Source organism: Falco biarmicus, chromosome 4, assembly GCF_023638135.1.
Source record: "Falco biarmicus isolate bFalBia1 chromosome 4, bFalBia1.pri, whole genome shotgun sequence".
NCBI lineage: Eukaryota > Metazoa > Chordata > Aves > Falconiformes > Falconidae > Falco > Falco biarmicus.
This window is the reverse complement of record NC_079291.1, coordinates 89,958,169-89,985,357: the sequence shown is the minus strand read 5'-3', so window position 1 is coordinate 89,985,357 and position 27,189 is coordinate 89,958,169. Positions and strand designations below refer to the sequence as shown.

General features: G+C 42.4%; 1 protein-coding gene across 3 annotated transcripts in view; it reads left to right on the top strand.

Moving 5' to 3' along the window:
- Positions 1-27,189, top strand: part of GRM7 (glutamate metabotropic receptor 7) — a 303,828-nt gene that overhangs the window by 78,149 nt on the left and 198,490 nt on the right. For all 3 annotated transcript variants that reach the window (XM_056335569.1, XM_056335568.1, XM_056335570.1), the window contains exon 2: positions 24,640-24,856. In XM_056335569.1, coding sequence (XP_056191544.1) covers positions 24,640-24,856 — 217 coding nt within the window. The remainder of the gene's footprint in view (positions 1-24,639; positions 24,857-27,189) is intronic.

Below are 27,189 nucleotides of genomic sequence, written 5' to 3'. Positions count from 1 at the left end.
GTGGTTCCAACCATAACTGTAAAACTTGCTATTGCGGTTGCATTTACAGAAAGTAGAGAGCAACTCTGTGCCCCATGGTGCTGCTCTGGGCATGTCAGCAAAGCGCAGGTGCGGTGGCTGGCCTTGGCCAGGGGCAAGACCTGTCCCCAAGCAGTTCCCAAGTGTTTTTAACTCCACCTGCAGTGCTTATCTTGATCAAAAATTATTATGGTCTGACCAGCAGGTGGAAGCAGAGAAAAAAAACCTCTCCAAGGCTCTTGCATGTTTCCATGCTGTTCACAGAGAAGCTGTTTTCTTATAAAATTGCAAAGCATTAGGGGATACAGAATATGGTATAATTTGGGTGGGCCCTACGTCTGAACCATACCAGCCCGATCCACGTGATTTTTAACACTGCTTCCTCCGTGACTGATCATTACCAGTGGGTTTTTTTTTTTTTCCCTTTTGTCTAATTTTTCCCTACTTCTTTGCATCAGAAGCGACAGGAAAGCAAATTTATGTTCAGACCCTATGTTTTTTGTTGCTATTTACTAAAATGAGTTGCCGGTTCCCTGAAATATAAAAGACCTTTGTTAAGCATCTGGCACAATGTTAGGTACGTAGGTTCAATGTTTAGTCAAGCCTACTGTGGTAAAAAAGGTTGGCAGCACCAAGATCAGCTTTAGTTGTTTAGGACCATGCGGTATCTCTCTTAAAGCAATCTTTGAGTAAATGGATACTTGGCTACTAGACTAGAAAGCACTGTTGCCTTGTCCTGTCCACTGCTCCCTGTCGGCTCCTGTAAATAAATAAAAAAGGTGAATGCTTGCATTGGTGCGTGGCCCGGGGTATGGTGTCGTGTGAGGGCTTGCAGCCAGTGCCTACCAGGGCGGTAGGCTCAGGTGTCCCTTCGGGCAGGGCTGCAGGCATCGCAGGTGGCTGCTTGGGCTCGCGGGGCCGTGCACAGCGCTTTGCACGGGGAGCCCGGCTCACGGCAAGGCTACACGGGGGGCTGGGGGTACTGCCCTGTGGTCACTGGGGCTGAGGTGGGCTTCAGTGGTCATGGTGTGGGGTCAGTCAGAACTGGAAACCCATCTCTGTGGCCCACATTGCCATCACATAAGCTTGTTTTCTTTGTTGAGAGTTAGTTTTAACGCTTTGATTTGTATGTCAGGTACTTGGGGATGTCTCACAGTGCTATGAATCTCATAAATTATGCATGTGTATAGGCACTAGTTATTTAAATCCTGGTGGATGGTTGTAAAGCAATAGTTGTCTTCAGTTCAGAAATAGAAGTCATACTTTACCATTGTTCTGAATCAGTATGACTTGACAATGTAATCTAAATGTATATCACGATACTTTTTCCCCAGGAAATGGTTTAATTTCTTTGTAATTGCAGTAGATTTTAGCTTTATAATTTCCAAGTATTGGCAGTGTTTGCAGAGAGGGTGAAAAAAAAACATTACGAAAGGAAATAAATACAAAAAATGTAATGCTATATGCATAATAAAAGTGCGTTTAAGCTTTAACATGTCATATAATCAATCAGCCATTTCATATACTGATGCTTTCCTGAGCTCAAACACTTTGAAGGGGAGTATCAATGTGAAATCTAGAAAGAGAATAAGGATCCCAAGTTAGGAGTCAGTTCATTGGTTTAATGGGTCTTTCTCAGTATTAAATCCTCCATGCTTGAGAATTTAGGAACAGGAGATGACAAACTTCCTTGTGCTCAATCTGTGATGAACAAAGCTCCATGTATATTTTATAACAGAAAGGCAGCCTACATTAATGTTTCAGGTAAAGAGCCAGCGTAACTGATCAACACAAGCGGAAAGGCAATGACCCTTGCTTGTTCAAGCCAGAATAAAATCCCTGGTCATAGATCGTACCGCTCTGATTAATGGCTGTGAAAACTGGATGGGAACTTTTTCTTAGTGAATGATAAAGACTTTTAAAATTCTTAAAATATTAACAGATGCTTATTATTATTTTATATAGGGGGAAAAAGTTTCTAACCTTGTTAGTGTCATCTGAGGCATGATAGAACTCTGCTAACAGTTGCTCTCACTCTCTTAATAAGAATGATCTTCGTATCAATCCCCAGTTTATGAACTGTAATAGAGCTGCTGTAACAGTAGTAATTGGTAAAATTAGTTTGGATGGTTGCATTAATATTCATGCATTCCTGCAACAGCGCTGAGCTAATTGGTGTCTCTTCCTTCTCTATTATGGTGGCAAAACGGGACAGAATAAATCTCAGAGGTTAACTTCTGTGCTGAATGTGGTCAGAAGTCTGAGACGGAAAATGTTTCCGGCAGCACGTGCTGCAGCCACATCATTACTGGAAATGAGAATTGCTGATGCATCTGAGCCCAAGCAAGGCTGTCCGTGGGAGCCCTACAGGTTTGTGGGTGTGAGAAGGATGTTGAAGTTTGCTTCTGGGGGAACATGAAGTCACGTTGTTCGCTGTAATTATTCCACAGTAAGCAGAAGAGAGCAGCCAGGAGTCTGCGGGGAATACTCCTCTGCATTGGCCTAGATATGGAATAGGTGGTCTGAAAGATATTTTTTATTTTTCATCTCTGATTTCCATAGTTGTAGAAGATACCACAGGAAGAACTGAAATTTTTCTGCCTGATTTAATGAGTTTTGCTATATTTTTTTTTCCTCCTTCTTCTCATTGAGAGCTATAACGTGAATATAGTGAAATTGCTTCCTCCTCTCAGGGGAGAGCAGGAAGGGGATGGAGTCATCCCTTGCTGCATCACTGAGTAGTCTGTTCAGCTGTGTTTTGTAATTGTCTGTAGGTGTGGGGTTCTGAAGCAGAAGGTTTGGGGATGCATTGCTGGGGCTAGGTGGCATGCTGTAGACAAAACCTGTAAGTCCCCAGGGGAGGTTCAAATAGTCCCCTGCTCTTGAGGAACCTGTGCAATAGTATCTTACCTAACACAGAGCCCCAGAGCAGCCGTGCCAGAGGCAGGCAGCAGTGTACTGCTCGGGCGAGCGCAGGGAGCCCCGCCGTCCCCGCAGCACAGGTCTGGATGCACTCCCTGGTCACCCCCGTGTTCCTGGTGGTGGGGCTTGCAGCAGGGGTTCCTTCAGGAGGTTGTAGGGATGAAGAGAAACTCATTGAGAGATCTGCAAGGATCTTATTAAGAAATAAAATCGAGAGGGATGGTAAATGAGCAAATACAGGTAATACCCTAGTCTTTTTCTCCAACCTGGGAAAAAACAGAAGGCGGCAGTGAAGGTGGGGGGAAGTGACCCGGAGAGCATTTTTCTCTTCTGTGATACACAGTGCTGCACCAGGCACCTCTCATTAGGGTGTTAAACTGATTTGCCGTTTCCCTGTGGTTTGGATACTTGGGAGTAGCAGAAAGCCCTCTCGCCTGTACCTGATGCAGGCTGTGTCAGACACAGTCCTGAGTTTGCAGGTGATTAAAAAAAAAAAGTGCAGTGCTACAGTTGCAGTCACTGTTTACTTGAGTACGGATCTTTGCCCTAATTAATCTAAGCTCTTTATGGGGTTGCTCTCAATTCTGCAGTGCTCCTTCCTATATCTCCCCACTTTGCCATCCCACCTGGGACAAGGTGCAGCAATCAGGGCTTCCACTAGAGCCAGAATCAGGCTGGGGAAACAGAACCCCAAGGATGTATGAGTTCCCACAGGTACTGAGACTCCTACAACTACATAGATAATTCTTTTAATTTATTTTTTTTCTTCCATATTTTTTATTTTTTCTTATTTTTTTCTTGACATGGAGGGGAAGCTATGTGCTTCATTCAATCTTTTTCACAAACAAATGAATAAATAAAGTAAAGCCATAAATGATTTGAGCATTTCTCTTGAAAGCTTGAAAAGAAGAAATGAGAAAATGCTATTAGTTCTATTTTTAAAGACTTGAGAGCTGCTGGGATACCATGGTGATGGAATTGGTGTAAGCACCTAGATAGATACAAATCTCCTGCATGTCTGGAATAATGTAAATGGACCAGGACAGTATGCAATTGGAAAATATTTATGTTTATCTAGTTTACTTTCAGCTTTCTGTTACTAAACATGGTGATTTCCAAGCTGTCAGCATGGATCTTAAAATCTTCTGGAACTTCTGGCTATGAAGAAGTCCGCAGGAAAACAAAGCCTGCAAGTAGAGCAGCTCCCTCTGCCCATTTCAGGTGCAGGGAGCACCGAGTGCTGGCCCAGCAGCCCCAGTGCGTGGGGGGCACTGGGGAGCCCACCAGTTGCTAGCTGGGCAGCTACAGCGGGGTCCTGCCCCGTGCCCTAATGCGTAATAACCAGAGCATCTAGGTAGTAGGTGTTGTAGTAGTGGAGAGTGGCTGACAACCATTTTGAGTAGCTCTGCAGCACCTCCAGAAAATCACAGAAAAACCTGGTAAGCGGCTCGGTAAGCAGTGCAGAGGGAAGTTTTGGGGGATCGCTGAAGTTTCCAAGCCCGGAGAAGTGGCCAGCATCCTCGGTGAGGGGAGCAGGGCTGGGTCCTGGGGAGGGCTGGCTGCTGGGGGGCTCCTGGGCACAGGGCAGAGCTGCTGCTGCCTCCCTGACTGGCAGCTGTCATTCCTCAGCTATTAACAATAACGTTCCTGCCATTTAATGCCTGCCAGTGATCTGTCAACTAGAAGCAATGCATAAATAACAAAAGATACTCCCAGAGCACTGTTATTCTTGGGGGGGGCGGGGAGGGGGGTAGAGAAGAAAAGAAAGAGGCTTGAGTCACTCAGTTGTGACCGTATAATGACTCTGTATACAAATTAGATGGATTCACACAGTGCTTATCTAAATTAGGTTGCCATTTTACAATGCTAATTTTCCTGTTGGTTGCTTGTGATACCAGAACACAGCATTTCAAAAATTCCCGTGCTTTTCGGCTCCAAAAATGTGGTGTGATGCAGTGCCTCAGTAAACTGCAGGGTTAGCATAACCTGCTGAGCTTCGGCGACGAAATGCTGGCTTGATCCTTTTGAACCACTTGTAAGGTTGATAACTGTGACTGCAGTAATTAGTAGCAAGCCTACAGATCTTGATGAAGTATGCACAAGGGGCTTGTTCCTGTGCGCTGTTCTTTTACCCTCCAGAGGAATAAATAACTGGAGGGAAGGGAATTGAAAAAAGGAAAAAAGTAATGAAGAAGGAAATAAAACCCCAGTGCTCTTTTCAAAAGCTGACACCTAGGAATCTGACAGACGCGCACAAGATCTTAGTGTAAAGTGGCAGCACTTAAAAATCTACCAGCATCCTGATAAAAATGCTGTTGTGCCATGGAGTCAGATCAGGAGGTGCAACAAAGGGACAGGAGTCATGTGCTGAGTGTTTGAAAAAATACCTGGATTTTTATTCGGCACTTGTGTTTTATTATGGCTTATCACACAGAAAAAAGGCAGTCCCCGTTTGCTGCCTGTCTGGGGAAGCTCACGTTGCGAGTGCTGATGTTTAGCATTCATGTGGATACTTTTTTCAATCAAAACTCTTAAAATATTTTCAAGTGGAGAGTAAAGACTCCTTTCCCTTTCCCCTGCCATCCTCTCCCCATTGGGGCTGAAAGGGCCAGTCCGTTGTTGCAGTGTGCTCAACCACTGTGATGGCTTTAGGCTTCTGTAAACATGGGTCATGGAGCTTGTCTAATTTCTGTCAGTGAGGATGATGTGCTGAGCTGTTGTCATGCTGGTCTGGGACTAATAGGGAAAATCACATCCCATAAACACCATCAAAATGAGCTCTTCTTCCTATGGACTTTCTGGCACCGCTTAATTTGTTCTGGTGATAGCTGATGAAGACCTGTTATGTTCTGTTGTTCAAACTGCTCTGGCACCCAACATTTTGCATAAACTTTCTTTCAGAAATATCTATTCAACAAGAAGTAAAAAACCACAGTGATTTAGGGTATAAACTGCATATGCATAAACATGAGGTGATCTCTAAAGTCATGATGCTCATTTTAATGTGATAAATACAGATGCACGATTATTTGCAGAGTGCCATTCATTGCAGTGTTAATTTTATGTATCAGATCTTCAAGCTGCGTAATGTGGTAGAGCTCCATTGAAGCCAATGGCAATTTTCACCAGCTGAGGATGTGATGCTCTACGTACAATTTTTATTTCATAAAAGGGAAAATGGAAGAATGATATGATACCATACTTGCCTGCAGCTTTTCCTCTGCTCTGCCTCCATAGTTCACTGACTTTCGTGTGGCTCCTGAAAGTAAACAGGTTGCTCTGCTCTGTCGGCTGGGTGCATTAGCACCTTGCAGGATCGAACCCTAAATAATGATGAGCACAAGGACTTCCTAGCATCAGCAGCCTGTTACATAGAGCAGGGATCTTGAAATATTTAGTGCTTTCCAGAACTGGGTTCTGTACTTTTTATCTTTGGAGCTTTTCAGGGTCAGAGCAATCTCTTTCATCTTGAGGAAGCTCACTTGCCCTGTGCATGGATCAGCTAAAAAATCTTATGCAAAACTTCAAGACGTAACTGCCAGAAAAATCCCCACAACTGAGAGTGAGTCAGACATGGAAAGAAAGGTTATAAAAATACAAGACTGCCAGGGGAACCCATTAGTTTGATCTCTGAGAGCTTAAAGCCAGCTTGTAGGTGCAGCGATGAACCGGGGAAGCAGCCCATCCAGTGCCAGGCAGTGCTTGAGCTGCCCAATTCCTGCTTAAGAAATCACAAGGCTAAAACTATCAAGTTGGTTTTGAAACTCTTTTAGTATCTTGGCAAAAGTGGCTTTATTTGCACTTTTTTTTCTTCTTTTCATTTCAAATTATCAGCAAGCCAAGCTATATGCAGCTATGACAGCATATAACAGGTCAAGTCTATTGTAACAATTCTACTATCGGGAGAGAAAACAAACTGGATCTAATTTTCTTTGGGAGTGCCCTTTGTGTAGACATTTTCTTTGATTAACAATTGCATGTCATATCCTGCATATTGGTGTAAATTGCTGTCAGTATCCAAATTTGCACACATGAAACTTCAAAAGGACACTTGGTAGCAAATTGTGATCCTTTTTTAATGACTAAAAATTATGTTAATGATGGACTAATGTTGGCCAGTACAGGAAAAGTAAGAGAAAGGTAGACGAGGGCTAGGAAAGGTTGTTTTATTCATTAAAAGAAGCTGTTGGTACATTTAGGATTAGTTTTATCATAGATGTGGATAAGCATTTCCTTGAATGATGACAAATTTTCTGTATCTTTTTGTTGGTCTATGGACCTATAAATGTTTCTCACCTGTGTGATTTTCATGGGAATGCCTAAAATTGCTTGGGGAGAAAAATGTTTCTGTTCTGGCAGATTGCTGCTTCAAATTGTATGTATTGCCTTTTTTTAAAGAGAAGCTTTAAGTAATTGAAAGTTTGCATTTGGTTGAAGGAAAACCATACTCATCAGAGCTATTAAGGAGGGTGAATGATAATAAAAAATAATTGCATGGAGAGCATAGATTTCTACAGTTTTCTGTAATCCTTTAAGCGACTCAGTTTACCAGCACTCCTTTCCCTCGAGGGATTATTTCCTGTCTGTGATGTGCTGCCATAGGAGAGATGAGGAGGAGAGTTACTTCTGTTCCATCTCTCAGTACTTCACCAGCCATGCCAGTTGTGGTTCATGGCAGTTAGAGCTAGGGCATCCTGCTGGGGTGCAGGCTGCAGCACCAGCACAAGTTCAGAAAGGAGCCCTGTGTGGAGCTGCATCACATATGAGACTATTGCCAAATTATTTTTTGCTTGGAGATGAAACCAGAGCTAAAAATTCAACATTTTCTATGAGGAGGAGTGCAAAACAAATAGATAGATAAAAAGAGAAACAAACATGAGGTCATTGAAGAAGAAAAGTATTCTGGTGGTGAATAGCAGCACAGCTGCTGCAGGAGCTGCCCTAATGGCAAGAGGCTTTTCCTGCAGCCCCGCTGCCCTGGCGGAAGTTTTGGTGTCTCTGTGGACTGGGGTCTGTGGCATCATGGGAACTGGTATGGAATCACAGAATGGTTGGGGCTGGAAGGGACCTCTGGACTCACCCAGTCTCATCCCTGCTACAGCAGGGTCTCCTAGGGCAGGCTGCACAGGGTTGCATCCAGGCGGGTTCTGAACATCTCGGCACCTCCCAGTGCCAGAGCCCGTGCCAGTGCTCTGGCACCCTCAAGGCAAATAAGTTCTTGCTGTTACTGGGATGGTACCTTGTGCTGGGGCTGGCGGCTGCCTGGCTTCGCTGCCAGCAGCTTCAACACGTTGGGGAGCTGAGTTCAGGGAGCTGGACAAAACTGTCCTCCCCTGTCTCTGCTCTAGTAATTCTGTTTGTCTTTTTTTTTTTTTTTTTTTTTTTTTAAAAAGGCTCTAGGATCAGGAGCTGTGCAGCTTTTTCTGAACATTTCTTGTTGTGCAGAGTTCTCTGTCGGCTCCTTTCCTCCGCGCTGCTCCAGCTTGCTGCAATGCGAGGGAAGGGGCTGGTGGCCTCTGTGGTGTGGTTTTCATCAGGGTCGGGAAGACAGAGCAGTTCAAGACCTTTTTTAAAAAAAATATATATATATTTCTATATCTGGTTGCTTCTGCATGTGTCTAATAGCATGGCCCTTAGAAAGTAATTTGGATTAATTAGAATGTCTGGGCACTTTTGCGATAAAGACATGCTGAGTAATTATCCAGCGTCCAGAATAATCTATCGAGCTTGTGAAGTTTAAGTCTGAAAATTATTCTCCCCTAAGTATTTGCCTTTCTAGTTGTATTTCTGTTATTAAATTTGTTTTCCCACAAGTTAGATAAGAAGAAATGTAATTATTTAGCTGGCAAGCTTAATGTTGAGGTGAAGAAAACCAGTGAAGGTAAAAGTGTGATTGCCTTGTGTTTTTCCTGTAATAATACATAAATATTTATATATATGTAGAATTACATGGTGATGATGCACTTTGTAAAAGGCCAGAGATGAAATATAAGGAAATAAAAGGTATAGATATTCATTGAAACTTCACTATGCCCTATAATTCTTGTATATGTAGTTGAAGAAATGTCAAATGCAGATTTCTCCCATAATTATAATCCATTCTCACTTACATCTCATCTTGCCGCATTTCCTTGCTCTTCTTTATGCCTAAAGTCCGTGTCCTGAAGGACCTTGTTTGGATTCTTATGCTCAGAGGATACAACGGGCCTTTTTACTCATGATAATGTTTATTTTGGATGAAAGAAAATGGAAATCAAAGGCAGTCTCAATATAATCAGGCAGTCTCCCTGGTGAAACCCACCCCCACGCCCAGGGTCAGCACAGTGGCCCGACAGAAGCGCCTCTTAAACTTTCCAAAGGAATATTAAATGCTGCCCGTGACTGTCTTATTTGAAAGCATTAATTTTTTGACCTTGTGGGTGACAAAGGGGAGACAGAGCATTTTGTTCTGAGTGCTCATCTCGGTGGTCCCTGCCCCTGCCTCCGGCACAGTGCTTGTCCTTGGGGGATAAGCAGGCAATGCCTTGGGTGTAAAGCCAAGGAAAAGGGTTGTGGATGCCGGTCAGGCGGTGGAAGTGGGAAGTTCGGGGACGTGAGGGTCTCGCAGCAAGGAGAGGTTCTCAGAGGAGGGCAGTGACTGCTAAGGTCACCGTGTCAGATGCACCTTGCTGGGGAGGGTGTGTGGGAGAAGAGGCTGGTGGGCTCAGTGACCGCGGGGCAGGCGGCTCGGCTGGGGAATGGGACCCCGGAGTGTTTGGGGATGAGTTTGAAGATAACAAGTTTAAGGAAGAACAATCCAGAGAGCAGTCCCATGAGCATTTCCAAGGAAGCTAAGGGTGAAGCCCTCAGGGCCAGGGAGGAGGCAAACCAGCAGTGAGATATGATCATAGGTGCTGAGAGATGACAGATTCCCAAGGAAAGGATTATGGCCCTCCTGCTCAGATCTCATTTCCTACTGATGCAGCCTGTGTCAGCTGGTGCTGGGAAGCTGTAGTTCACCAGGAGAACATCCCTTAGTAAGACACTCAGCCTTGCTGCAGTCATTTCAGGTGATGGGAAGCTTCTTGTCAAAGGCTGGAGTTTTTCAGTGGCTGGAGCTTTCCTGCCTGCGCTGTTCAGGGTACAGAGCAGCAGGGATGCAGTTGTGCTATGAACTGGGAGGGAGGTGGGGATGGAAGCCAGGCAGCCCGCACCAAGGCTTCCCGGGCTGCCGGCACCAGGACCCGCTCTCTGCTTCCCATCCGTCTGCCTCTTCCCGCCCCACCGGTCACCAGCCACCCCACTCCAACTATTTTGTTTGAAAAAACACTAAAACTGTGAAAGCTGGAAACTGAAAACTAGCAAAAGCTTACTTGAAACTGGCATCTTTCACCTGATTCCATCTCAGAGCTTTGAAATACATACTGCTGTAGTGAGGCGCCTGGGGACCGGCGTCGTACTTGTATCTTTCTCATGCAATTTGTAGTTTGTAGTTCAAGGTTAGTCCTGGCTGTGGTTTATGTAGTTCATCTGTTAACAGTAAAACCTTTTACATTAAATTTCTCTTGCTATGGGCTAACAAGCAAGATTTTTCTTCTGGTAGAGTTGTCATTGCTGCAGCAGGTGATAACTTTTAATAGAGAGGTACAAATAATTTATCAAGGATTTTGTTACAGAGGCAAACTCTAATGTCCTAGACTACTGCTTCAGCACTAATGAACACATCTGAACAAAAGGCTTCTAAGTGCGATTCTGAAATGGAGAGTTGGCTCCGGATATCTGAAATTGAGAACACATTTGTATCATATCTTTACTAAAATTGTATATAAGAATTTCCTGTTCTTCATGCTGATTGTAAGGGATATGAGATAAAAATACATTTAGTTGCATTCTTCCACACAGAGTATTTTTCAATTACTGTAGGAAACAGTTCTTTGCTGTATGTACTGGCTGCCACTGAAACTCAGTGCATCTTAGATGCTCTGAAATGCTATTCTATATTTCGTAATGTAAAAGAAGGCAATTTTAAAATCATTAAAATAAAAAAAAAAGAGAAAAAAATAGACAAGTTAGTGTTATCCTTCAGTTTTTTAAGGCCATAACTTGCCTCTAGCAGTTGTAGGAATCAGTCTAGCACAGGAAGGGAAACGGGATAATCTGCTCTGTATTCAATCTCATCCTGATTGCTACTACAGAGTATTAGACATCTGAATAACATTCAGAACGTTTAATCGGTAGCCGTGACACATTTTCTTATTCTCACACCCACACACAGTGCCATGATGGGTGCTCATGCTCTTGTGCAGCCCCAGCAGCATGCTGGAGCATCGCAGGCTCGGTTGGAGACCCTTTGGGTTGAAGGGAATGGATACTGCTTGATGGCACTGGAAATGCTTACAGAAGCGATGCTATTCCCCAAAGTGCAGGCTCGTGTTTTGGTATGGGGAGGTAGCGTTTTGTAAATTAGGATTAGTTTTATAGCTGTGGATTCATCATTTCCAGTTGTAGTTACTTAACCATGGTTTCACCCTGGGCATCATCTGTAGTCATCACAGAGCGAGCCATTTTCAGGACAGGAGGAAAAATTGGAAAAACTCTGTTGAAGCATGTAGGCATGAATGACCAGAACTGAAGCGAGAGATTCAAATAGGAGCTTACACATATTCTCTTTAACCCACGGTTTTGCTCTTGCCTCAACCTTTATATATGTGCCTATCCAAAGCAAAATAGTTTCAGCTTAAACAAATCCATTCGGACAACCACAGTATGTGAGCATGTTAAAAATGTGGTTTTCTGTATTATTTGAGAACATTTTAAAATGCAAAAATGGTTCCAGTGTTATATGGAAGGAAAAAAAGAAAGAAGTGAGCTCTAGAAAGCCTGTTTAAAACACCGTTTTACTGCCTGAAATGCAGCTGATGCCCTTGTGGGTGTTTTGGAGAGGGTCTAGGGGAGGGGAGCTGGAGGGAGTCTCACTCTCCAAGGCTTGGTTAAATGAAGATGGTTTGGAAACATTTTTATGGCTATAGTTTCTTAATTTTGCAACATCTGATAAGTGAAAGCCACTCACAGGAACTCAGTTTTGCTCATGGTGATATTCAGCTGCTTGCCGCAAGTTTTACTTTACAATGAAATTGTAAATAAACACTTAATATAGATAATTTGTATTGACAGATTTTAGCTGTCTTATTCTGTAAAGGCAAGAAGGCTATTGATTTTATTCTCCTTGACTGTAAGACACTGCTATATTGAAAATTTAGGAATAAATATTCAAATCACAGCCTTATTTCCCACCGCATAAACGGATGCTTGTCTAGAAATGCAATTATGAGATATGCTCAAATAGTAACTCAACAGCTTTCATTTAGTCTAATAACTAAGCTTTGAAGGATGATTGTTTCACATTGTACCACATTACAATTTGTTTCCACTATGTAGTGGGTTTATGTATGTCTGTGTTTGCATATTACTTTCCAAAAACTATGTTATGCTATTGTGCTTTTCTATATTTCAGCCTGTCTGCCGAGTAAGCCTTTACTGTGGTTGCCTTTATATAGTTTCTACTTTATCTACTTTCAAAATCAATGAGATTTATACTTGCAGATTAAAAACCTCTTAAAATATGCATAGACAATATAAGGTTCAATTATATGTTTGCGATGAATGGAGCAATGTGTACACATAAATAAAACATAAAAGCTGCTTTGCTGTGTTTATCTTCTGGTTCTGATTTATTTTCAAAATAATTGGAATTTTTGAATCCATATTTAGATGTGAGAGCTCCAATCACCACAAGCATATTTATGCTTTATATAGATATACTTGGTGTATGCGTGTTGCTTCTCTATCTGTTCACAGTGACTGACCTCTCACAGTGTTCTGACACAGTGTATGGGAGCGGTATACGTAAAAGGAGAAGAAAACAAGTTACCTACTGCTATCACCTCCCATAACTGCCTGTGGGGCACATATCGGCTCTGGTTCTCTGCTCATTTCTTCCTTGAATGGTTGAAGTGACCCTCTGGAGAATGCCTTGCTTGATGTAGGAAGCAGGCTCCAGTCCTCAAGGGATTAGGTTTTGGCATTGAGAATGTCTTGAAGCATGTGTTCAAACTGTGTAAGATCAGTCATACCCTCCTTTGCCCTCTGCTTCATTGGGCAAGCCTTGGAAGGTCTTGACATCAGCCTCTCCAAAATGTGTGCCTTTCCCGTTCCCGAGTGCCTGAAGGGTTAATCTTCATCTTAGCAACGTGGTGCAAATACAGTTGCATTTCTGACACAAGTTATTTGTTATCTGTAGCGTTCAATGGACAGACCTTCATTTCTTCCCTTTGAAATACCATTGCCCGTTCCATCTGCTGGACGTGCACTGATGCTTTTGTAGCCCGTGATTGAAGTTAACAACCCCAAACATAGATTCAGTCTTAGCACAAACTCAAAGAACACAGAATATGCCTCTTTTAAACTTGTTCATTCTCTGTCTTTCATACCATATCTTTGTAATTGTTTTAGACATTGCGGTGCATCATGGGATAGAAGTGTGACAGAATATCCATGTGTTATTTGTAGGTTGAATTTGAATCGCAGCATGAGCTTGAAAAGACTATTGCTGTATAAGCAGCTTTGTTGTACCATATGATTACAAAAATGTGGACAGTAGAAAGGTTATGGGGTCCCTGTACTCCCATCACCTTACGTGAGTTCAGCTAAAAATTGGCTTCAAGTATTAGCTCATAATAGTCAAGATCCTTTGATGCTTTGTTAAGATTTCAAATTACCTCTAGCAAAGTACCATCTATTATTTTAATGCTGCTCTCAAGCTTTCATTCTATCAGGGCTGGAGTTAAAATATGAAGAGCTATGCTTTCTTGCATTGCAATAGATGGGCAATCACCACTGATGTTTTAACTGATGCATCCTAGGAGGAATATTCTAGTTAGTATTGTAAAATCAAATGTGCTGTGCTGGTCATATCTCATGCACAAGGTCTGCAAGCCAGTAAAGCTTTATCACCTTGCTAGTTTATGAGCAAGCCAGCTAAAATTCTCGACACGTTAAATATTTCATTTAAAAACATTAAGTGCTGAAGTTTCATAATAGTAAAATTCTCGACAAGTTAAATATTTCACTTAAAAACATTAAGTGCTGAAGTTTGATAACAGTACGCGTGCCTTTGTCTTTATTATCAATAATCTCTCTGGTGCAGTACATAAATAGTCCGTTTGCAGATGGGAGCTCTAAAGAGGTTCCCTGTACCTGGATGAGTGTGTTGTGTCGGCTGACACAGAAATTTTGCCTTCTGTCCGTCTGTGTGCCGGGGGGACAGGCCAGCCTGCATGGGGGTGGGAGCTCGTGCCCTACCAGCCTCGGGGTGTGTGCAAATGCCCCCTGCGGTACCCAAAGGGCTGGGGGACCCCGGCGGCTCCCGGCCTCGCCCATGATACTGCGGGGACTGGCTGCACAGCGCATCCACTGCCAGAGGGACGGTTGGCCTCCAGGCAGCCTTCCCTCAAAACACAGCAGGATCTTGGTAGGTCTAGGGCTAGAAATAATAAGAAAAAAGTATAAATTAAATTTTGAATTTACTATTGCTAAATCAAAATGTAGAGGAAGCAAGAGAAATTAAAATGTAAGTAATATAAATGAATCTTTCTTCTGAGAAATGATCACTTAGAAGTGATCTTTGTGATTACATAAACAGGACTTTATGCCCAAATTGGAATTTGTACAGACACATGGGGCAAGTCTGTATCTAGAGATCTTTTTCCATTTTAGTGTAAGTTCAAATGCTGACTTCTGGTCATTTTCTGCATATTTTTTTTTTTTTAAACAAAAAAAGTCCCAAGGTATGACAGTCTACTGGAAAAATTAACAATTCAAATGATGACAGTTGGTCTTGCAAACATAAATCATACCTGCAAACACAAAGAAGCTTTTTTTATGTTGTTGTGGGTGTGTGTAGCACAACAGCTAAGAAATGTTGAAGAACACGATGTCTTTCGATACACTGAGGAACACATTTTTGGCCCTTAAAGGAGCAGTGTTCAGTACGTATGGAGCTTTTGTGTCCAAGCTACAGCACAGGCTGAGGTTTTTATTTAAGTAATTCTCTAAAGGACGCAAAGTGAAAGAACAGTTGAATTCCACTTGGGCCTCACCTATTTCTAAAACAATGTGCATATTGACAGCGGTGCTGAAATCCTGTTCTGCTTTCCTCAAAGGTGTTCTATTTTCATAGTAGCAGTACAGCGGGAACTGTGCTTTCTGGCACAGCTTGGACCAAAGGTTTGAATGAATTATTTTTAAGTATCAGAAACGTTTTGAATTGGTTCATAGACTCTGCTCAAAGGAGCTTGATTATAAAGAATACTCTTTGCCTGTGGAAAAGCTTATTAGACTGTTAACTGCAAAAAAGGCACTTATCGGAGCTGTAAATTGCAAAACATTCAGCAAAGCAGGTTCTGTCCATATCGCTGCGCCATGACTTTGCCTCTCCATTTGCAGTAGGTCTTTGAGCAGGTCTTCAGTGGCCATGTATTTTAGGTGAAGGTGATGCAGGTGGCCTTGCCTTAGGGACAAAACCCTGGAATTGCAACCCAGGCTTTATGCTACCCACTTCACTTTTGTACTGTCCCCTGCTGGATAATTGATAAGCAGGACTGATGAGACTTTTTGTTTCTCTAGTTTATTGTTTCAAGTGTTTTTACTGTCTTTTGGCAGTATGGAAGGGCCAGGACTAGCTCTCCGGTTGAGTGGGAGCAGCTTAAAGTGCCTGTAGGCACAAGGAATGGGAGAACATTGCTGTGAAAGGGAGGCAGCGTCATGGGAAAGACTTTATAAAAAATTAATTTATGCCTGTGTAGGAAGAAAAGTAAGCCTGTAGGCTCATTATTAGTTGACTCGATACAAGAATTTGTGGATTTTAGCCACTCGGAATGCATTTAGTGAGACACAGGTATTTGTCTTTGTGTGCGTGAGCATCCTAATGCATAGATTAAATAAATGAAAGTATTAATGATGAAAGTATAAATGGACAATTCTTAACCCACAATATGTAAACTTGTTTAGACAGGTATTATGTCTTTATTTATTAGAAGGATAGTATTTTGTACAGCCTTATAAGGAGAAAAGGTGCATAGTTTCGCACTAAGACTAATTTTCATTAGATCCTGGTTTCAAGTCATCTATCCAAGGATTTTTTATCATTTAAAAGCTAAGAGACCACCTCCTATTTTGCAGCTATGAAAGCCCCAGCTATGCTTCATTGTCAGAAGTAGACCTAGCTCTAGGTACAGGTCATCAAGATGAAATATAGGGAATGAAATATTTCATATTTATGGACACCTCTTATTTTACTACGTGTTTATATTTTTTTTTCTTTCTGTCTGAGCTGATAAAGTGCTCCCACGAGCCATGTGGACAGTACTAATTATTGTTCTCTTAATTGCTACAATTATTTTTTCTGGATTACTCTCTTATTCCAGAAAAGGAAGCAGGAGAGACCTTGTAGACACAGAAAATGCTCCCAGCTTGCCAACATTATTCACAGCATCTTTCCACTTTAGTGCTGTCACAGTTATGCTAGGGATAAAGGCTGATTTATGTGTCTGGAAATGGGCTCTTTCATATGGGCTTTTCAGGTTGGAAATGAATTAAAACAAAAAATGCATTCAATTAGAAGGCCAGTTATTTGAAAAAAAAAAAAACAAAAACCAAAGTAGCATTGGAGGTGTTTGTTTCAGTAATAGATTGCATCCATTGTAATATTGGTAATCAAGGAGTTGTGAATTTTAAAAGGTCTTATTAACCAGAACCATCACTCTGGAAGCACAACAGTGTGCTGCATTGCTCCATATTGTCGGGCCGTCAGACCAGTGGTGTATTGCTCTCAAACAGCTCTGTTAAGGTCTATTACTGCACTGTTCAATTACAGTAAGTCCTTTAATAGGACTGGCCTTCCCTCTTAATTTCCACCCAACAATCTGCATGGAGCTTCTAATGTTTATTCATTATGTGTTGAAACTGAAGTCTATGCCACACAGCTAGACAATTCAGTGAAATGAAATTACAGATAACTTCTCCCTGTAGTTCCCCATGTTTTGTCGGTCCATTACCCTTCCTGACATTACTTTATTCTCCTATCACTGTCACTCTTGAATAATCTGATACTGAGAGGTCCACAAAGCAGTGACCTTGTCCAGTTTTTCACTGATGATTTGTCAAGAACACCTGTAGTTCTCCATAAACGTGGAATTTTGCCATCCCACTTGTAAGTTCTTTCTTTTTTGGGAGCTTTTGTGAGGCTTGGGAGCTCTGACATAGGTCCTCAACTGCAGATGCTGAAGGCTTTGAAAATCTCTCCTTTAAAATGCTTTGGAAAGTGAGATTTACTCTGTTTGATGGGCACGTTTATAGTCCTTGTGGTCTATGAGGTCAAGTTGGGAGAAGTGTCATTCATCTATTAGTTCAAGCTGGAATGAAGGACAAGTAGTGTGGGATGGAGCTCACACAGCATGGTGAGGTTCGGTGGAATGGGCCAGCGTGGATACAGGCAAAATTTGTGTACATAAATCATGTATTTGGTTTATTTTCTTAGTGTTTCTTTTGTTGCTCTTGAAGACATTTCTGTTTAATGAGATGCACTTTTCTTCCTCCAGGCTCAGCTCCTCATTGTATTTGATGTTGTTTATATTTGTATTTCTGTACCTTATGAAATATCTATCTGATTCCCTTGTAGGTGATTGTGTTGGTCTCCAATACATCATTAAGAATTCACTGTGGGACAACATAAGAGAGGTGGTAATGTGAGCAAACAGGACCTTGTTTGAACACCGGTAGCTTTAGTGATTGGTAAACAGAGTGAGAGAAACTGAGGTGAACTGTAAATAGATTAATGGGTTTGAAAATTTTCTGTTATACAAATGCCCTTCTTTAGATGTGCTGCTTTTGTTCACTGCTCAGAAGTTGCTCTTGTGGTGTGACTTTTTCCCAGCAGCAACAGGTTTGCCATGTGCAAACACCTTATAGACTATGGCAGAGCTGCTCAGAAATACTTTCTATTGCTCTTAAAATTGATTTACATGAAAACTTTTTTTAATTGCTTTGCTTCATTTTCTCATTGTCAACATTTGATTTTTGAGTATAAAAACCAGCTTGAAACGCACTACTTCTGAAATTTCATCATAAAACATAATAAGGGGGGATTATCAAAGCACTTCAGAAGGATTTGTTCTCATCGTTACCCAAGACTGTTGGAAATATTATTCCCTAGTCTTTTAAGAGCCCTAGAGCAAGAGCTGTGTTTCATATGCACCTTTCAGGACAGAACTAGGGCACATGCTGCCGGACTGACACCCTGGGAAAAATTTGCCGTGCGAGCATGCACCCTGCCCCCCACCCCCCCGGTCAGCGTGCCACCCCGCTGGCATCAGCTCCTGGCGAAACAGAGGGAACCCCAATGCCCCCTCCAGCCCAGCAGAAATCAGCAGGAGACTCTTTCCTATTACCTTTGCAAGCTTTTAGTCCTAATCAGATTTTATTTTGTATCCTGGGTAAAATTCTCTTGTGTGGAACAAAGTGAAAATGAAGAAACTGTAGAGGAGTTTTGCCCAGAGAAAACAGCTCGTTAGAAACTTCAAATAATTTTAATTCAAGGCAATGAAAACAATTACATGCAGTTCACAGGATGCTGAAGCTGTTTGTTATGCAATTTGAGATATAAATGGTGAACAAAGAGCAGTTGTACTAACTGATGATTAAATCCTGACATGATAAATTTCTACATGAATAAAATCTGAGATCTAAACAGATTCGAGATTGTTAGTCATCCACCAGTTCACACCAAAGAGTTTTGCAGCCAAGTGAAAAGTCTTCAGGCATCTTATTTTTGTGAAGTTGGGCTATTGGCAGGATTTTGCACTTTGTGTAGACTGACACTGCGCTGCCAAATGAGATGGGTTCAAGAGGCTTTATTGGAGTAGGGTGTTGAGTTGGATTTTTTTCTATTATCAGGAAATCATATCAATAAAACTTAATAGGAAGTTGAAAGTAAAAATGCAGCAAACTGTGAACTTAATATTACCCTGGTGGGAGCTCATTAATATCTCAATAGGTATGCTCATGCATTATCTTAATTGCACATGGTCCTTTGGGAAATTGCCTTTTCTGAAGTTTTTTGTCTACTGTCATTTGGTGAGCTGGGTTCAGGTGCACCATTTTATTAATCTTTTAATAAGTTACTGAGGAGATGTAGCCTAACTCAATCACATTCGCAATCGCATTGCAAGTAGCATAGCAGGAATAATTATTTTTACGATTGCACTGATTTGTGAGGTTCTTGGCCATGCCAGGGAATTTGCAGGCAGAATTAGGCAGAGGTGATGAGGGTGTGGGCAGCAAGCCCAGTGCTTCTGGCAGTTATTGCAGCTTCAGGGAGGGTTGGTTTGTCTTCTGGCACTGGGTCTCTTGTGTGTTTCCAGTTGAGACACTTGCCTGTTAGCAAGGAGCTTGCTGTTTTCTGTCATTTTGCTTGAAAAGAACGGTCAGTTGATCAGTGGGGAGGAGGGTACGGGATGAAGCGATAATACACAAAAAGTTTCAAATTGAAGAACTGGAACAAGTTTGTGGTTTCAATTCCTTTGTACTCTGAGATACGTATGCCCAAACCTGAAGTTGGAAGATGTTTGATGTTACGAAGAGTGACTGGGGAGACCATCAGTGAGATGTGTTGATCCTTGGTGTGTTTTCTGCTGTTGCTTCTGGTGCAGCTGCTCACAAACGGGCCCTGCTTTTCAAGCAAGAGACAACCAACAGTGATCCAGAGAGCGCTTTTCATTAACAGAAGAAAATGAAATAAATTAAGAACAATGCACAATGTTAAAAATAAATTAACATTAATTAATCACTGACTAATGCAATGTTCCCAGTGTTAAATCACTCACTCTCACTGTAAGCAGAACATCAGCCAGGCAAACGGCACAGAAACCTCTGAGTGTGATGTTTGCCATAGTTCTGTAAACACAAAGGCTGCTTTCAGGAAAATCTGCCTCCCACGTCAGTGACCTGTTTACTCATCTGCCGGCAGCTGAGTGTCCTTCAGAAAGCTCCAGCTCCAGCCGAGACTCATCGGGGTGGTGAGGGCTCAGGCAGGATGCCTCTTCTGCAAATGCTGGCTGCTATGCAGCACGTGAAGAAGGACCACAGGCTTTTCTCACCCACAGCCTTGCTGTGTAACGGGCCGGGGCGGGTGTTCTTCTCTGTGCTTTATGGATCACAACTCTTCTGCCAAGATGTTTTAGCCATTTGGAAAGCAGACTCTAATTCCCTAGAGCTTTTTGATGTTTCTTTCAGACATGTTTCAGAACAGAAAATAGGAAAAATGTGATGGGAGAGAAAGCTTGCTTCTTTAAACTAAAGTTTTGAATGTGGGGTATCAATGACAAATAGGAGATTTTACCAAAATGAAAGAAAAACAGATCAGTTAAGAGACAAAAAATATTTATCTGATTAATTTTAAAAAAGCAACAAAACACCAACCAACCTCCTCATGTAAAATATTCTGTGCTGTGATTGTGACATAAAGTCATTGCAATGCTTGCTGGGTTTGTTGACATCCCAGTTCTTTCCAAGGCAGCAGGATGTGATGTCTCAGACTGGACCCTTGCAGGACCAAAGGGACAATGAGCATGGCTTAAGAAGAGGAGTGATGTGTTTAAAAACTTGTAAAAATGTGGAGAGCTATAGGGAAGGGGGGATGCAATTCGTTTTGTTTAGGTGCTGTCTATTTCGTGTGTAAGTTGGGTGAAGTGGATAAGCACCCAGGTTTTTGCGTGGTTAGAGCATGCCACAGCCAGCCCTGTCAGATTGGTTACAAGCCTGAACCGTATCAGCAGCTTTCAAACCCAAAACAGAAGGAAAACTGGCAGCAACTGGTACATCTGAGAGGAAATGTAGGGGGCTCACTACATAGCAGTAGGACTAAATTTAAGGTCATCTACTGCTCAGGCATCCCTGGTATTGTACTGCAGCCTGTTCTGCCTTTTGCTTATCCATCTTGTGTCTGTGTGCCAAGGGAAGACTTCCCATTATAGAGCTGATCATCAGCACCTTTTGGGGTGCTAAATGATGGTTTTACAAACCGATCAGGGTGGAGAAAAGTTGGTTATTAAACATCCAGTTATTTAACTGTGGTTTTATAGGGATAGCCTTATTAAAAGCTTTTTCTGCAACTTTGAATGTGAAATTCAGCCTGTGCACATCCAGCCGCCGCTCGCCTGGCCCCTGGGGGCAGGAGGCTGGTTTGTGCGATGTGAGCCGGGAGGCAGGGGAGGCCTGGGCTGCTCTTGAGAAGCACCAGCACATGCTTGAGAGAAGCTAAGGGGATGAATTAGCTCTTCTTGTTCTCCCTGGACCCCTGCTCATCCTCCTTACGTGGGGAGACCATCTGCACCGTCCCTGGCAACGGTGACGTTGGGCCAGTTTGGGGTTGGGTCTTGATGAACTGGGCCAATCCATTTTTATTTTCAAGTGTACTTCAACATTCACACACTGAAGGTGCATGTCTGTGATCTTACCTGGTGAGCAGCCATCAGCACAGAGCAGCATCTTTTGGATGTTGGTCTGATGAGCACGAGCCCTGTGACGAGATCTCGGTGAGGAGAAGGTGCCTGGCCATTGAGGTTCGACTGGAGTTAACGTGGTGTTATGCTTGCCAAACTAAAGTCACTCTTAGTAAAAACAAGACAGTAATGCAGAGGAACATATGGTGTGAAGTACGGGAGCAAGGTTTCCAGCTGAGTCTGTGGGAGGTTTGTCCACATCCAATTGGATGTGAATGTTAAAAAAGGAAGAGAAGAAATGCTGAATTGTTAGATTTTAGCTGATGCAAACAGATGTTCAGTCTGGACATCTGGGATGCCGCCTGCCTGCACGGGGAGACGTGCGGGAAGGGAAAACGTCTTTTGTAGGTGTCTGCAATATGCTCTGACATACTGGACAAAGCTGAACTCTGATGGCTGCAGTCTATATTGTATCCATTTCAGGACTTTTCTCCCTGTATTCAGACAAAAAACTTACAAAAATTCTATTCTTCATACATACAACTTTATGTTGCTTTTACATATCATAAGAACTGTTGTTAAAAACCCCCAATGTATGCCTTTTATGCGCCAAATGGTTGAAACAGCCCAAAGTGGTTAATATTTTCTGGACAGAGGAAAAAGACTGAAAAACCAAAAAGTCTGCTGAGTTATATAAGCCATGGAACAAATTCTGTAGAAGCTTTGCTTTTTGTAAAAGTGCAGAATATGCTCCTGGTTTTTAGTTTAAAAAGCAGTTGTTGGCAAGTTGGAATACAAACACTTGCCACAGATGGTAATTCATATTTCATCCTTTCTTTTATTTATAATTTAAAACCCCAGCACTCAGCTATCAGTACGGGTCTCTGTGTGTGGGACTGTATGTTGTGTACTGGATGCTTGTCTAATTAATTACGGGTAAACAGCACTTACAAAGTCAGCCTGGTAAACTGTTCCACTTAATATAATACCATCCAATGAATAGATGAATTAAGCTGATAAGCAGCTGAGTAAGCTCTGTTAACTGCTTTGTACAAATGAGAAGAGAGCAATCCTAAAATGTCACCCATCATTTATTACCACAGCAATTGTAGGCACACACAAATGAGGAATTTAAGTTATTTTTGATGGCCAGGGTGTCCAGCACTTTCTGTGCAACTGAAGTAGTTGGTGTTAGCTGAAAGTCATCCCTAAGGTAGATTAAAAATAAAGAACCCAGATAAATTGGTGTAATCAATCTATTTGTCTTTGAGAGTGGTCCCCAAGCTTTGTTGGCCCCTAGGCGAAATACTGAGCAAGTAAATCATGTACCAGCAGTCAACACCATGCTGTGTTCTTCCCGGCAGCTGCAATTTTAACTTTTTTAATTTTCTGTGACTGGAGCATTGGAAGATCTTGCTGGCAACATGCTGTCCACAAGCCACAGATCTAAAATAAATGTGCAAGGCTTTGCAGACGAATGCTGCCTTGCATTAAAAACCTAAAGCATCCCAGCTTTCAGCTTGATTAGCCACCTCAACGTTTGTAAAACCAGCAGACATGCAAAGGAGTGACACAACACATCCAAAGGCCGTGCCAAGTGACGGGGAGTTCAGCTCTCCAACATCCACAGTGACAGCCTGCTGAAAGTTTGTTTGTTTAGGTTTAATAATTCATAGCAAGCAAGGGTGGTACCACAGCTGGGACCTCCTGCAGCAAGCTCCCTGTGCGCAGGGGTCCCGCCGGTGCGGGGCTTCCAGCAAGGGCCCCGAGCTGTGCTTCGCTCCAGGCTGATGCTGAATGATGCTAAACAGATCTTTAGTCATGTGCTATGGTTTGTTACAGTTTATAAAGAAATGGTAGATATTACCTTTACAAACAAGAACGTGTCCCAGCAAATGTTGGGGTATTTAATAATTTTGGATGGTTTGAGTAAGTTCGTTTATCTGCTGTGTCTTTGGCAGCAATTTTGCTTTATGGGTCTGCTTTCCTGCTGTGGTCATTGTAAAAGTATATACAGATGTACAGATACAGTGTGTGTTCTGTGGGAACGCTGCGTTTGCTCTTACCTGCTACTGAGTTCTGTGGCAACCAAAGGTGCTGAGCCCTTTGCAGTGTTGAGCCTGGGGAAATACAGCGTGCATTCTTCTGAGAAGGCAGGAGAGCTCATAAATACTTGTAGGAATGCTGTGCAGTGACAGAATATGAGAATGCAGAAGAAGCTTGTACCGAGGCATGAAATACTGACCTTTCTGCAGTCTAGAAGTCTCAAATCATTATATATGATCATGTTTGTGTATATTGCAAATCCTTTTTTTCCTTCCTTGGCATCTCAAGTGAGAATTATGGCAGGTCCTTTAATTTAAGGAGCAGTCCCAGACTGTTACTCAAACAATTGCATAATGGCTTTGGGGATTAACATACTGTCAGCTTGATAACTGCTTAGGGACCTTTGTTATCAAGGAGAAAATAGCCTTGAACAACATTCTGGTGTCTCTGTTATTAAAAGCAACTGTCGGTCTCCTCTGCACTCTGCCATGAGAAGGAAAAGTGATGGCTGGTTTGTCGTGGGCAGGCAGAGTTTTAGGACAGAGCTGAATCGTGACCACATTGTCTATGTGGGACAGAGATGTCCACGCTCGGCAATCTTTGACTGTTCCTCATAACAAAGAACAAAAAAATAAACATCCTTTTGTTTAAATCTGGAGTTGCAGTTTGATGTTTAAGAGCTTCTTCATCCTCCGAAAGCTGATGAAGGGTTCTTCTGCCCTTCTGCCAGCAACGACAGGTATGGATTTAAACTGGGTTGCATTCAGGATCCCAAATAACCTGATGCTAGTACAACCAGACCAATAAAAAGGAACATAGAGAGAAAATTTAGTTTGTGTGTGCTGTATTTGATTAAGATTGCTTGAAAGAAATTATGCATGTACATGTACACAGTTGTTTTCAATTGATTAATGATTTATTTTGTGTAACTTGTGGGTAATGACAGGATTTTTTTCTTTGACTTGTACATTGTTAAGGAGCATGCTGGAGAAATATAGATGGATACAATGAAGATGAACCGAGGCTCAGCTGAAACTAGCTGCTTTAGCTAACTGCTGCAAGAAGTGCAATGAGTATGTGAATGTGTATATTTATCAGAAATTATTTTTTTCTACAGATCCCACAAATCAGTTATGCCTCAACTGCACCAGAGTTGAGTGATGACAGGCGCTATGATTTCTTCTCACGTGTGGTTCCTCCAGATTCCTTCCAAGCACAAGCAATGGTGGACATTGTGAAAGCTTTGGGATGGAATTATGTGTCCACTTTGGCATCTGAAGGGAATTATGGAGAAAAAGGAGTCGAGTCCTTCATGCAAATTTCCAGAGAGGCAGGTAGGCAATGTCTGTCCTCCCCCAGAAAATGCTATAGAAGTAATGAATGTTATTCTGTGCCAAATGTTGTTGTATTTTTCTAGAAGAAATACTTGATTCTAAAGTTGCTCCAGTTCTTTGCAATGCCTCTGTCATGGCTCCTAGGTGTACTCATTCCTAAATTGCTTATGAAGTTTCAAAGAGTTTGAAACCTTAGTGGTTTTCAATCATTTCTGTAGAAAATAGAAAACCCTGAGTCTTATCAGGCTCCTACTATTCCACTGGATGACATTATATTACGTTGACGTGGGTAGAAGACAGATTTTAAAATGCTGAGCTTTTATCTCTCCACAGCTAGAAACTCTGTGAAGACTGCTTGTTACCAGATATTGACTTGTGTCATACTGTTGCTGTTCACCTTTCAGATCGCTGCCTGATGTGTATTGCTTTTCTTTAGCATTTCTCTTGACCAATTCACTCGAGAAAATTAATAACCTTTTACTTGAAGGCTCAGAGATTACTGGCCTGGGGTATGGAGGCAACAAACGCAACGGTGTGGTGTGAGGCACATCAGACCTTTGGTGTGATGCATCCCATTTTCCTTGTTACTGGTTTCATTTAGTGGTGTCCCAAGAAGGCCAAACTGTGTTGGACAATGTCACTTGCCAGCAAGAGATGTACCGAAAGAACAGGGAAATACTGTCTCTTGCACTGGGTCAGGCTTATGAGATTGAGTTGAATCTTCATGATTTTGTTGATGCAAATCTCCAATTTTATAGCTTGCTTTCCTGTCCTGTACAAAATATAGAGGAGACCCATCTGGAAAGTGTGACTGCTGTGTCAGTGTGCTCATACCCTTATCCCTGCAACTTATTCCTCAGGGTAATAGCTCTACATTTCCCCAGAGGCACCAGAACACAGGAGCATGTCAGATGGCACCTCAGGGAATAGAAGTATAAATCTATGGCAAGCTGATTTGCGATCTAGAATCCTAAAGGTTTGGAATTTGAAATATTTGAAGTTGATTCCTGTGCTGGTAAGGAAAAACAAGCAGATGATGTCATTAGTTATTGGCGATATATGCAGGGCCCATCTCTGGCAGGCTTCGATGATACACATCCTGATGGGGCATCCACCATCACTGCACAACAGGAAGTTCTGTTGTTGTTCCCCAAGTGAATTTGCAGGTCCCTCACCCTGTAGCTGCCCTGGCGTTGCATTAAATAACACCAGCGTGACACCATCCACAGTTCACTTATTGAATTAAGTAAATCACCAGCCAGATTAGTGAGTGCGTGACAGGACTAGGAGGGGACAGGTGTTGCTCTGAAGCAGCCATCGGAGGCTTCCATCTCCTCGGCTGTTGGAAAGCTGGTTCCACAGCATATGCTCTGCTTTCACAAATGGCCTGTGCTGCCTGTGAGGTGGAGCGTCGGGTCGCTCCCAAACTGCTGTGGCACAGCTGATGGATCGCTCTTGGCAGCGTCATCCATGGAGCCAGTGGAGAAGATGACTGCACTTAGAAGAAAGGGGCTTTAGAGAGGGGAATCCGGAATTGTTTCATTATGTTGATATCACAGAAGGAACCTATATTTGCATAAATTTGTCTGTTCGTTTGAATGCATATTTATGTGGTATTAAAGATAATGGTTTTGGATTTAATACTGCTGGAAGTGACAAATGCCAGTGTTCATTATAATTTAAAATTGACTTTATTTGCAAATACCCAGTGTTGCAAAATCATACCAGAAAAATGTTCTATATGTCAAGGACAAACTCTAGCTGAATAATACTGTATAATTTTACAGACCTTCTGTAGAATTAAATTAATGATGGGAGCTGTTCATGTAGTCAACATGTAATTCAACGTCCTTCATAAAAATAAAGCATGAAGCCAAAAGAATACCCCGCTTAAAAGCATGGTGATATAGGTCATGCCTACAAGATTAAGACACTAACAGGGATAGCACGTAAACTTCTTTCACATCCGCAGCCTGCCTTGCCTGGAAACTGGAATAATCCAATCCCCGGTGCTGCTGCCGATTCAGTACAGCTGCCTTTTCTTCCAAGGGCTGCGCCGAGGTTTTTTGTGTTACACAGATAAAGCTTAGGTGAAGTTCTGAGGGGATTTAAGACCTGTCAACAAGTTCCTTGGTTTTTAAAACCCTGGGAAGTGTAAGAAGATCCCGTTGTCTAGCTACTTAATGGAGCAGTGCTGCCGGGAGATGCAGGTCCTGCCCTTGATCCCCTCTGGGGAAATGCCACCTTGTCCCCCCACCTCGGGGATTGGCCGTGAGAACCTGCCCAGTGTGGATTTGTGGGGTCAGTGCAATGGGGTTTGCCCATGCTCCGGG